The 13,643-nt window shown below is 45.2% G+C and overlaps 2 protein-coding genes across 2 annotated transcripts in view; both read left to right on the top strand.

The window, feature by feature from the left end:
* The window catches only part of LOC134395624 (zinc finger protein 397-like), a 284,784-nt gene that overhangs the window by 121,961 nt on the left and 149,180 nt on the right, over positions 1-13,643 (top strand). The gene's annotated exons all lie outside the window — the stretch shown is intronic.
* On the top strand, positions 197-4,416 carry LOC134396966 (zinc finger protein 483-like). The gene is made up of 4 exons (XM_063123580.1): positions 197-931; positions 1,357-1,452; positions 3,836-3,962; positions 4,295-4,416. The coding sequence occupies exons 1-4, from the start codon at positions 197-199 to the stop codon at positions 4,414-4,416; spliced, it is 1,080 nt and encodes a 359-aa protein (XP_062979650.1).

Below are 13,643 nucleotides of genomic sequence, written 5' to 3'. Positions count from 1 at the left end.
CATTTGTTCTTGTTCGGTGTCATCCTTTATTTTATTTTTAAATACTTTATAAACAATGGATAGGAATTTTCCCTGTATTTCAAAGTTAGTTTTTTAAACTCTTAATTATTGGTTATATCTATGATATTCAACTAAAACTGTCTAATTTGGAAATACTCTTAACTCTAGATTTGAGAGGACAGAGCTAGGAGAGAAAATGATGAAGGGGAGAAAACCTGCAGGCCCAGAACTAGAAGAAGGACCAGTCAGAGCAGGAAAAGCCTCCAGGGCAGTTCAGCTGGAATTTGAGACAGAGCGACCAGGATGGGACACATCGCAAGAGGACAAAGGGGAACCATCCAGGGGGGTGCAAGAGCGCTGGGAAGCCCAGTGGCAGGAGTTCCTGAGGACACTGCAGCCCCTTCACACAACGTGGGGAAGCCCAGCGATGTCAGAGATGGTGCCATGGGAGGACGCCAAGGCCTTCCTGGCCTCCTTTGAGCAAGTGGCCAAGGCCTGCCGGTGGCCGAGAGGAGAGTGGGCAGCCCGGCTCCTGCCAGCACTGAGCGGGGAAGCAGAAGAGGCCTTTCGGAGCCTGGAAGCCAGAGATCAAGAGGACTATGGGAAAGTGAAGGCGGCCATCTTGCGAGGGGAAGCCCTGAGGATGGAGGCACAGCGCCAGCACTTCAGGCAATTCTGCTGCCAGGAGGTCAGAGACCCCCGAAGGATTCACAGCCAAGTCCAGGAGCTTTGCCGGCAGTGGCTGAAGCCGGAGAGACACAGCAAGGAGCAGATCCTGGAGCTGCTGATCCTGGAGCAGTTCCTGGCCAGCCTGCCAGTGGACCTCCAGGGCTGGATCCGAGCAGGAGGGCCGGACACCTGCTCCCAGGCTGTGGCCCTGGCCGAGGACTTCCTCATGAGCCAGAAAGAGGCAGTGACAGCTACCTTGCAGGTTAGGAATCAATATTTTCCTCAGAGAGGAAATACTATGTGGATAAAGTTGTTGAAATAACCTGCAGTTACTAAGATAAATATGGGTAGAACTGATAAAACCTGGCTAAGAACAAGCTTAGCTTTGGACACTGAACGCCAATTTAAATCAGAGCCTTTTCATTGTTTTCAAAAGTTATACAATTGTTGAAAGTTCTCCCCTTATAGTGTATAGCCACATAAAATACCTACTTTTACATGATGCCTGTTGTTGTTGAAATTACTAATATTTTATTGAGTATAGATATATCCTGCCTTAGCGCAGGGTGTTTGGTGCAGCAAATACTATATTCAATGAATTAAAACACAAATAAACCATTTGTATCCAGATGAGCAGAAAGTGTTTCTTGCCCTCTGTTCTGAGTAGAATCATCCTGCCTGTTTCAGGGGCCGCTGAAGGAGGAGTTTGAAGAACCGTCAGATCCTGTGAAGGGACAGATCTACAAAGAACCCGAGCAAAAGGGTGATCCTACATTGGTGTTTGTACGATGCTCAGACTCATCAGATTAATAAGGAAGACCAGCTCCTAAGCAAGATTATTGCAAAACATTAATTTTTGCAATAGAGAGCTGAGCTGCTGCTACATCAAAAGGGAGTTCACTAGAACAGCTTAGATGCACAGACATTGTGCAAAGGAAGCCGATGTAAAGAAGGCTGAGCAAGGAAGACCGAGAGAGATTTCCTTCTGGGTGATGAGGAGGCTGAAAGGGAGGCAGGGCTCCTGAGCTTTCAGCAGTTGCAAGGAAAAAGGGAATTTCAGCACAAGGATCATTTCCTACTGCTGAATTACAGGGTGTCTGTGCCAAAATCCCCTCATGTCTGCAACACTTAAAGGAACTTCCTCCTTAGGGAGATTAGATTGGCTCTTTCAATGTTTAATTTTAGGTGGGCTTTTAAAACTATTTTCTACCGCTTGGTATTTCAATGCTTTGGATGGCCAGTTTTATTATGAGGAAAATAATAATCCTGGCTATCCTAAGCACGAAGGAAAGAAGGGGCTGCTTCCCTTAGTAAAATCCTCCTTCTGTCCTTCCCAGGCAGTGGAATCCAATTCCCCAGCTTTTCAAATTCTTCACTTTTTCCTGAAGAACAAGAAATGGACCAAACTGGTGTGAAAGAGGTAGGTGACTGTGGCGATACCACCTTTCTGTCCCTTAGGTATGTCGGGAAGTTTGTATGTCTAGTAAGTACGAAATGTTTGACTGAGTGGGTGTGGCTGATGATGCTGTGAGAGAGGAGGAGTATAAATAGGTTGGCTGAGGAGTTTGGGTTTGTTTAGTCATCAGAGTGTTCAGTGGTGTGGAGATAAGATTACTGTTTGGATTAGAACTAGTAGATTAAGCACGTTACCTTGCATTTAAAGTAACTAAGATGTGTTAAACAAAAATAAAGATTTTATTTTGTTTTGTTACCTCAAACCACGTGTCTGCTTGGCTTTATCACCTGCTCTACAGTTACTATCATAAGGAAAGGAAAGGAAAGGAACCTCTTGTGCAAGCACTGAGTCATTACTGACTCTTGGAGGGACGTCAGCTTTCGCTGATGTTTTCTTGGCAGGCCTTATAGCGGGGTGGTTTGCCGTTGCCTTCCCCGGCCATTATTCCCTTTCCCCCAGCTAGCTGGGTACTCATTTTACCAACCTCGGGAGGATGGAAGGCTGAGTCAACCCGAGCCAGCTGCCTGAAACCAGCTTCCACTGGGATCGAACTCAGGCCGTGGGGAGAGTTTCGGCTAAAGAAACTGCTGCTTTACACCATATATATATATATATATATATATATATATATATATATATCTTTCAGTTTATTTCATACACAGCAGAACCTTTCCAGATTCTAGCCTTTACCCTCTCATGTGAGGAAAAGGTTGTGTTTTACCCTACCCTCAGGTTGTTCAAGTGTTAGTACTTGGCTTGAGAAGGGTGTGCTAGGCAAGGCCTTCTGTATAAGGTTGGTGCCGTCGCAGTGACATTCTGGTGATTTGGGGTAACACAGAAGCTGGAATGAATGTCCACGTGATTTGAGGAACTTCGCTGATGGGATGTTTTCATTTCCAGGCAGTTGGGAGAAGGCCTGCAGAGCCCTGATCTCCCAAGTATCAATGGGGTTGCGGCCAGCGGCAGAAACGAAATGCTGCAACCAGCCACCTCTTTTCTCAGGTTTATCTCTAAAACAATAATTATATGTAAATGTTCAGGTGGGATGGGGCAGTTTACTCCACTAGAATCATAGAATCGTAGAATAGCAGAGTTGGAAGGGGCCTACAAGGCCATGGAGTCCAACCCCCTGCTCAATGCAGGAATCCACCCTAAAGCATCCCTGACATGGTTGTCCAGCTGCCTCTTGAAGGCCTCAAATGTGGGAGAGCCCACCACCTCCCAAGGTAACTGATTCCATTATCGTACTGCTCTAACAGTCAGGAGCTTTTTCCTGACGTCCAGCTGGAATCTGGCTTCCTGTCACTTGAGCCCGTTATTCCGTGTCCTGCACTCTGGGATGATGGACAAGAGATCCTGGCCCTCCTCTGTGTGACAACCTTTTAAGTAGTTGAAGAGTGCTGTCATGTCTCCCCTCAATCTTCTCTTCTCCAGGCTAAACATGCCCAGTTCTTTCAGTCTCTCTTCATAGGGCTTTGTTTCCAGACCCCTGATCATCCTGGTTGCCCTCCTCTGAACACGCTCCAGCTTGTCTGCGTCCTTCTTGAATTGTGGAGCCCAGAACTCGACTCCACAATTCAAGAAGGACGCAGACAAGCTGGAGCATTAATTCATTTCATGGAATGTATATCCATGGACTGATATTTGTGAAAATAATTGTTTGGGTTTTTGCCATAGTGTCCTTCCTTCTGCCTGTTCTCCTCCCTGCAGGAAGAGACGGATGTCCGTGGAAGTCGCCTGTGTTTGCAGATCGTCAGCCGGAGTTTGCCCCAGCCAGCCCAACAGACCACAGTCTGGCAAGTCCTGCAGGAGGACGGGGGGAACGTAGAGCCTTTAGGTAAGGAGCTCTCTTGCTCAAGTCCTGTCAAGGCAGGAAAGAATCACTGAGATGATTTGTCATTTTAAGAACTGAGAAGAGTGAATAGAAAGAGCAGCTCCAAAGCATTGATTGTCAGAAAGCATGGTCCTCATTCGAATTCCAAATACATACTGTCTTTCCCCGAAAGTAAGACCTCCCCCGAAAATAAGACCTCCCCCGAACATAAGGCCTCCCCGATAATAAGGCCACCCCGGAATATAAGCTACCGTAAACCGAAGCTACCGTAAAGCGTCTGACTCCTCTGGACCGTAGCGGCGGGCGCCGCCACGCAGCTCACTGATTGGCCGCAGCGCAGCCGGAGCTGTTCCGGCAGTGCGAGGTCTCTTTAAATCAGAGCGCCCGCGCCGCCGCCAGGACAAGCTGGCGCCTTCTGCCGCCTGCTGCTCGCTCTGCCCTGACGGAGTCTGGCTGACTCACAATTAGACAGTGAGTGAGTCGCGCGGGACAGGAGTCAGGCACATTGTGTGGAATCTGGCCGGCACAGACACACAGGGGTGACTGAGGTGGGGGGGGGGGATGTCTGGTGAAGGGGGGGGAATGTCTGGTGAAGGGGGGAGGGGGGAGAGACTAAATAATCCATTTTCCACTGGCACAGGGGTGGGGGGTAGGGGGACTCACTTAAAATGACACAGAGTGCACTTGAGGGGGGGAATCAAAATGGCACAGGAGGATCAGAAGGGGGTACTAAAATGGTAATCCCCCCTTCTGATCCACCTGTGCCATTTTGATTTCCCCCCCCCCCCCGCTTCTGATCCACCTGTGCCATTTTGATTCCCCGCCTCAAATGCACCCTGTGTCATTTTAAGTGAGTCCCTCTCCCCCCACCCTGATGCCCCTGTGCCATTTCAATCCCCCTCTCTGATCCAGTGTGTCACTTTAGGGGGTGACTGCTTTTCTGCTGAAGGGTCTAAAGTACAAGAAATACTGGTAAACAATGCTGGTATATATATATTTTTAGTGCTGGTATATTTTTACCCCTAGACATGAGCGCAAAAAGAAAGAGCTACTCCATGGAGTACAAGAAAGGAATCGTGGAAGACTCTTGGGGCCAAAATCTTACTGCTTTCTGCAAAGAGAAGATGTTGAGTATCCGATTGGTCCGAAAATGGCGAGCAGAGTACGGTAACCTCATTGAACAAATGGACAAGGGAAATGCTAAAAAGCGCAAGTGTGGATCAGGTCGGCAACCATTATTTTCCGAGCTGGAAGACCTGATCTGTGAATGGGTTGTTGACAGGAGAGCAAAGGCTTTGGTTGTGAATAGGGCTCAGATTCAAGAATTTGCCCTTGCAATGGCATCACAGTTTGACATAGCCCCCGAAGACTTCAAAGCATCACAACACTGGCTGGATAATTTCCTTCAGCGAAGTGAACTGTCTTTAAGAAGATCCACAACACTGTTTAGGCTGGAAGATGCTCAAGTTATTAAGCGAGCACTTGCATTCAAGTCCTTTATTGATGATGCTGACTTCTCTAAATACAGTCTTTCCAACACGATTGCTATGGATGAAACTGCAGTGTTTATGGGCCAATCATCTCAAACAACAATTGAACAGCGGGGTGCCTCCTCAGTGTACATTCCCTCCACTGCTTACGAAAGTGCACGTGTTACCTGTATTTTGGCAATTCGTCTGGATGGCACTAAAATCCCACCTTTAGTCATTTCTAAGGGCAAGAAGGAAAAGATTGAATGTGTTTCAGGCATTTTTATTCTTGAAACTGAAAAAGCCTGGGCCACACAAGCAGTTATAAGGAAGTGGGTCGATTTAATGCTGCCGCTTGTTATGCGAGGGAGCCAAAGAGGTCTGCTAGTCTGGGATGCAGCCAGCACTCACCGCGCTAAAGACATGAAGAAATTTCTTCACGAAAGAAAAATAGATCAAATAATGATTCCCGCAGGAATGACGGCCTATCTCCAGACTCTTGATATTGCAATAAAGAAGCCATTCAAGGACAATTTGCGCATGGAAATTAATGACTACATTGAAAATAGAATGGAGAGAAATCAGCGTGGAAACTTTGTGAAACCTAAACTGCAAGAGGTTGTGACTTGGGTGAAGAATTCATGGGAGAAAATCACTGACAGTTGCATTGCAAATGCACTACGAGCAGGCTACCTTGACAAGAAGTACTCATTTAAGGACAGTGCTATTGCTACACATGAGAGATTTGGTCCACTGATTCTGAAAGAAATGGAGTCACAAGAAATTCACCAGGAAATTCAGGGTTTGAATTGTTATGATGATGTTCCCGAAGATGATGACATGACTGTCATTGAATAAATCTTACTTTGTGTTCACACCGATAAATATCAGTATCAGCAAATGTACTATAGATTGATGTTGTTTGGACTCTATACTGTTAGTTTTACCCTACCCTGTGCCTGTTTACCCTACCCTGTGCCTGTTTGCATTCTCTTCCCCTCCTTATTGCTTTACTATGATTTTATTAGAATGTATGCCTATGCGGCAGGGTCTTGCTATTTACTGTTTTACTCTGTACAGCACCATGTACATTGATGGTGCTATATAAATAAATAAATAAATAAATAAATAATAAAGACGCTATCCAAGAGCACGTTGGTTAGCTCCAAAGAGTTCTGATAGAAACCTGGAGCGGATCCACACAGCCCACTGAACTCACAGCCACCAGCTTCAACTAAATGGAGTAAAGCCCGGTCCACGCATCCAAGAGAATGTGTGATGGTGTCAAATGTGTCTTGGAATGGGGCCATTAATAAATACACATAGGAATGAAATTGGGTAAAAGAAGCTTCTAACGGGGATAAACTATGATTTTATTAGATTGTAAGCCTATGCGGCAGGGTCTTGCTATTTACTGTTTTACTCTGTACAGCACCATGTACACTGATGGTGCTATATAAATAAATAATAATAATAAATAATAATAACGTGGAAATAATGGTAGTAACAAGAAAATCTTGATACCGTAGGATTCACAGTTTGTCTGGTTATGCTGGCTTGTGATGACAACTACTACCATACCGTATACACGTAATAAATTTCAGGTTTTTTTGGTCAACAATAAATGTGTACCGTATTCTTCTTCATGGAAAAATAAGACATCCCCTGAAAATAAGACCTAGCGCATCTTTGGGAGTAAAAATTAATATAAGACACTGTCTTATTTTCGGGGAAACAGGGTATATATCTGGGGGGAATCACAAAACCTAAACTGGGTTTTTATCAGAGGTGGCTCCAATGCAAGCCTGGGAATCGGCATTTGGGGTCTCCCAACCCTGTGGAGCAGATGTGGGGGATGTGCCATATAATGAAGGGAAATTCTGTCCTGCCACTGGTATCTCTTCCGCTGGCAGAGGGGCACCATTGGGCACAGTTTTCTCTGTATTTCTCACAGGCCTCACAATACTGTATTGGTCCTGGCTCTCTTCACCGAGAAAATAATGTCATCAGTCTTTATTTGTAATTAATATTTTAAATTAATTTATCTAATATTTGCCTGATCTTATGCTTCAGTTACCTTATAATTTAAGAATAAAGGGGGATTTGAAAGGATTACAGAAATAGAAAGGGACCTGGATGCAGCAGAGAGAGAGATGCCTTAGAAGGACCAGTCAGGCAAACGGAGGCTGTGGTTGTGTTGAAAAGAGCTCGGCAGAGAATGAGCACCGTTTCTTTTTCCATTTCCACAGGCGACATGAAGGGAAGCAAGGTCAAGATGGAGGATTGTCAGTATGGAGGAAACGAGCCACAGGATATGTCTGGGAAAGCATCACAGATGGGCCAAGCGAATGTGATGGAGACAGCTGAGATGCACGAAGAAGGATGCAAGTCCAAAAAGGGACAGGAGATGGAACCAGAGGGAAGAGACAAGGAATGTCATAAAGTCACGGAAGATCTTACAGCTGTGATTAGCCCCCCTTCCAAAGGACGCACAAGGGACAACATGCCCATGTTCTCCAAGTACGGTAGAAGATATCGCTACAAGATAGAACCTGATATGATAGATGCCAGGGAGGATCAGGACGAATGCCCCATGACAGATGAAAATCTCCAGCAAAATCTATGCTTTGATCAGTGTGAACGAGCAATTAAAGGAGGGTGTAAATCCGACTTTTCTGAGAATGAAAAAGAGGGTAATTTAAATAGACCTCAGATTAACCACCCAGAAGAGAAATCTCAAACCTCTACTGAGTGTGTACAGAGCTTTATTTATTCGAAGTCACTAAAGCGTAATCAAGAAATTCAAAGTGGGGGGAGACTATATGAATGTTCACATTTTAGCAAATGCTTCCACCAGAGAGAAGAATTGATGAATCATGAGCAACTTCATACTGGAGAGAGGGGGCATGAAGATCCTGAGTCTGGGGAAATCTTCACTAGACACGATAAAATTGATACTGTGTTGAAACCATACAAATGTTCTCAGTGTGGGAAGTACTTCACTACAAGAGGCAGTTTAGGAAGACATCAGAGAATTCATTCTGGAGAGAAACCATACGAATGTTCTCAGTGTGGGAGGGGCTTCTGTGTGAGAAGCGCGTTGAAGACACATCTGAGAAATCATACTGGGGAGAAACCATACAAATGTTCTCAGTGTGGGAAGTGCTTCAGCGTGAACACCAATTTCAAGAGACATCAGAGAATTCATTCTGGAGAGAAACCATACAAATGTTTTCAGTGTGGGAAGTGCTTCAGCGAGAAAACCAAGTTGAAGAAACATCAGAGAACTCATACTGGGGAGAAACCATACAAATGTTCTCAGTGTGGGAAGTGCTTCAGCGTGAACACCAATTTCAAGAGACATCAGAGAATTCATTCTGGAGAGAAACCATACAAGTGTTTTCAGTGTGGGAAGTGCTTCCGCGAGAAAAACAAGTTGAAGCAACATCAGAGAACTCATACTGGGGAGAAACCATACAAATGTTCTCAGTGTGGGAAGTGCTTCAGCGTGAACACCAATTTCAAGAGACATCAGAGAATTCATTCTGGAGAGAAACTATTTATAATGCCTTGAGTGTGGAGAATGTTTCAGGAGGACTTACAGTCCGAGAACCCATTAGAGAATTCATTCTTGAGAGACACCATACCAATGTTCTCAGTGTGGTAAATGCTTGAGTTGAGGAATTGACTGGTTATTAGTGTAACCAAAGAAGAGGGCATACTTACAAATGAATTAACTATGTGAATGTTAATAAACAGCCTCAGCTTTAACAAAAAATACATAGGAATGTAATTGGGTAAAAGAAGCTTCTAAAGGGTGGATGAATTCATTGAATATTGGATTTTTGAAAGAGAGAATAATTACAAATGAATTGTTAATGTTTTCCATCCTAATGCAGGAAGGATTTACAAATCCAAATATTTTTTTTGAATGAAATCTGTCTCATAAAAAGAGTGTGAAAGGCCATGAATGTGTCTGTGTGATTCCAGCTGGAGGGAACTTGATGGTGTAAAATGCTGCCAGAGGTCTCAACCCATGAAATTTCCGGTCTCAACATCGCCTCCTATGAGGAATGTTGTTATTATCACCATGTAGTTGATTGGAGGATATGTTTAGCATCATGATTGTCGTGTTTCTCAGAAAGCTCCTGCTTTCGATGGGAGACAAATGACGAGGCCTGCTAGGTAATCCACAAAGCTTTTATTAAGCAGGAAACATCTCTTCTACCTGAGGAGAGGCTAATCTCTTGGAAACTTCCCGCCAGGCAAAACTATGCAAACTAAACAAGACAATTATCCGACCAAGGAGAACAGGAAGCCCCTTCTCAGACTCCCATAACTTCAGAGAGCCTGGTGCGGAGGCAGGTTCTGGCGCAATCCTAGTCGGACCAACTTTCTCACACCTTCCTTCTGCTCTCTGCGTTTTAGCTTCCGGCAGACTTTAGCATCAGCTAGCTCCGGAAGAAAGCTCATTTCCCACTGAGTGTGTAGGATTTGGCCTTGAGGAAATAAGCTCTGGAGAGGGCTGATTCCTAGCTGGTGAATCGCCTGTGAGAGCTTCCTCCCCCACTGGTACAGGCTGGCTGGTGTCTGGCGCCTCCTCCACTAGGTCCGAATCTGATTCTGATTGATTACCTGAAACACCTTCTCCCAAAACAGGGGCAGTAGGGTTAGACATGACAATGACGCAGTTCTTTCCGCCTATGGTGACCCCTTGGTTCCGTCCCACCAGCTGCCATTGTCCAACATAATGTAAAACCACCAATTCACAACTACTAGATAACAGTACATAAGGATGTCTCCAATGCATGAGGGATTTTGGTTTTGTGATAGAACACTTTGAACCAAGAGTATTGATCCCCCTGCTAGCTATTTTTCTGCCGAGTAGAGAATCTGAAAGAATAGAAGAAAATATCCCATGGTGGATCAGTAACAATTTTCTGATATTCTGCAGGAGTTCAAATGGGAAACTTCCACTGGAAATGGATCTACAGTAGAGGACTATCTTGGAAATTGTTCACAGTGGAATGGAATGGCAGTTGGCACCCACTGAGGCTGATGGGCGGAGGGCATCGTGCAGTGCCAACACGTCTACTTTGCTATCTATCATCCTCTCTTGCAAAGACTTTAAGGATGCTAAGGAACCAATGCTATGCCCCTCCTCAGACAGCATCAGGGTGGGGGCATAGGTTATTGTATTTTCTGGTCTGAGGTCAGAGACAAGGCTCAGACCTCAGAGCCAGGAAACTGCTCTCCTATCCATTGTAGCCAATGTGGAGAGAACTGCACTGGCTATTAGGGGCGTGCAAAGTCCGAACTTTGAATGCAAAACATGGACCTCAGCGGCCATTTTAGGATTGATCTGCCATTTTCTCTCAAAGCCCTTGGCCCCCATAGAGCCTACACCTCCTAGCATGCAGAGGGTGTGAGGGCTGTACTTTCTGTGGCCCAGGAACAGAGGCTAGAAGTCCCCTCGCCACCACAAGTGGTCACTTCTTGGCACGATCGCCACTGCCATTGCCATCCCCACAAAAGTGCTGGCAACTTCTTGCGTGATCTGGCCTCTTCTCGCAAGGAGACGCCAGTATTCTCGTGGGGATGGCAGTGATAACACCGAAAGGAGATCATGGGTGTAAGTGAGGCATAGGATAGTTCTATTTTCCTGGCTCTGAGGTCAGAGACAAGGCTCTGACCTCGGAGCCAAGAAACTCTGCTCGCCTATCTGTTGTATCTTTTGTGGGGGGAACTGCACTGGCTATGTCTACATGCTCATAAAACAGAGCGTGGAGAAGGGAAAGGGGGACGTTCCCGGAGGTGGGGAGGAGATCGGGGCAGCTGCACTACGGTGTCTCCTCTTTCCTTCCTCCAAAGCGGTACTGCTAGACGAAGCAGACAAATCCTTTCTCTGAAACAGAAATGCAGGGTGGCTGGAGTATGGAGGGATGTACTGACTATCCACAAAGGGTTGAGCCCTTAAATGATGCATTCCAAGTATTTAGCATCTAAGTAAACGTTCAGTGACATTTTGCAGGTGTCAAAGATAAAAATCAACTTTGGTTGTAAGGCAGCTCTGTTTTATTGATCTTAATACAGCTGTATGGAGTAAGTCCTACAAACTTTTCAACTGGCAGTGTGAAAGGCAGGTATGTTTAGAAATGGTAGCATCCGAACTAATTAGCAGTTAGCAAAGTTCTAAAGCAAAACAAAGACAGATGAAAGAAAACTTCATTATACCTTAACAACAGATGGTCCATGACTTTTCCAGCAATGTCAGATTGGACTGCATGGTCAGTCCTCCTTATATATCAAGAAGTCTTGACAGTCAGAAATTCCAATCAAGCATTTCCTGTTTGATATCACCGTTTTAGCATTAAAGCACATTCTGGCAAATACATTATTCCAATCCCATCATGCAGTTCACGTTCAAGAACCAAACTCCATCCAGAGGCCTACATGCACAGCAGGAATATCAAGGCTGCTGGACTTGTTTTCTTATCTCCCCTTTTGGGCCCTCCAGGCCCACCAACCACAAGAATTTGTATTGCCATCAATAGTTCAATCCCTCTTTCTCTTCCTCAGGCATCTCTCTCTGCATAACACTGACCATTTGCTTCAATTCTGTCTTTGTGAAAGTAGATTAATACAACATTTACACCATACAAAGAAATAATATACCACCAAGCACTTGACCATCAGTGAGTGAACGTGGTGATTTTATTCTCTGGCATTTTAGCATTCCTGATTTTACCTTCAGGAAGATAGTCAAACACACACCGTATATTTATAAATACATTGTAGCATCTGAACTAATTAGCAGTTGAATGTAAATACAACACTCTGTATGATTGCAGCCCTTGCCTTTTGGGGGTTCCTGGACGCACAGAGAGTGCGCGGCCCCATTCCAAGACACATTTTAAGCCATCACACATTCTCTTGGATGCGTGGACAGGGCTTTACGCCATTCAGTGGAGGCTGGTGGCTGTGATGTCGTTCGGGTGTGTGGATCTGCTCCAGGTTTCTGTCAGAACTCTAAAGGAGTTAACACCAAGTGCTCTTGGATAGCTTCTTTAGAGCTCTGGTTGGTTCCAAATGAAACTCAGTGCAAAATCGCAGCCCCACTGACATCGGAATCACCAGACCCCACTGACTAGTTGCCTTAGGACTTTGGCCTGAGTGAGAGTCTTGATTCTAGGGGCCTACTGACAAACATACTTATTTTTATAATACTATGTTTATATTATCTGTATAATACGAGAACCTGGAGCAATTCAGGACAAATAAAAGGAAGGACTTCTTCACACAGCGCAGAGTTAAACTCTGGAATTCACTTCCACAAGATGGCCCCCATTTTGGATGGCTTGAAAAGGGGCTTAAACAAATTCATGGAGCAGATGGCTCTCAATGGGTACTAGTCCTGAGGGCTATCTGCTACCTCCAGTATCAAAAGCAGTTTGCCTATGGGCCTGTTCAGACAACATGCGAAGCTATGGCTAAGCCGCTAACCCTTTTGCAGTAAATGGTTAGTGAGAGTGTTTAAACTGTGGTGGCCACCACGGTTAGGAACGGTTCACCCGACACACTAAGCGATGTTTAGCTCAAAAGGCATAACCACTGTGGCTTAGGGTGTCATCTATGAATACCAGTTGCTGTGGAACATGGTTGGGAAGGTGCTGTTGCACTCATGTCCTGCTTCTGGGTTTTCCATGGGCAGTTCGTTGGCCACTGTGTGAACAGAAGTCTGGGCTAGATGAAGGTTCCTGACTTGGAGCTGAGCAGAAGCAGGGAAAAGCAGCTGGGCCAGCTCAAGTAGGAGCTAGAAAAGTAAGCCAGATTCCCAGGGAGCGAGCGAACAGGAAGAGCAAACAGGAGTTTGACAATTAATGATTTGGACGAGGAGGTGCAGGGAACGCTGATCAAATTTGCAGATGACACAAAATTGGGTGGGATAGCTAATACCCTGGAAGACAGAAACAAACTTCAAAGTGATCTTGATAGGCTGGAGTGCTGGGCTGAAAACAACAGAATGAAATTTAATAGGGATAAATGCCAAGTTCTACATTTAGGGAATAGAAACCATATGCACAGTTACAAGATGGGGGACACTTGGCTCAGCAATACTACAAACGAGAAGGATCTTGGAATTGTTGTAGATCACAAGCTGAATATGAGCCAACAGTGCGATATGGCTGCAAGAAAGGCAAATGCTATTTTGGGC

The sequence above is a fragment of the Elgaria multicarinata genome, chromosome 3, assembly GCF_023053635.1.
Source record: "Elgaria multicarinata webbii isolate HBS135686 ecotype San Diego chromosome 3, rElgMul1.1.pri, whole genome shotgun sequence".
NCBI classification, from domain to species: Eukaryota; Metazoa; Chordata; class Lepidosauria; order Squamata; family Anguidae; genus Elgaria; species Elgaria multicarinata.
The sequence above is the reverse complement of the archived record's forward strand: the minus strand, read 5'-3'. Positions and strand labels throughout refer to the sequence as shown.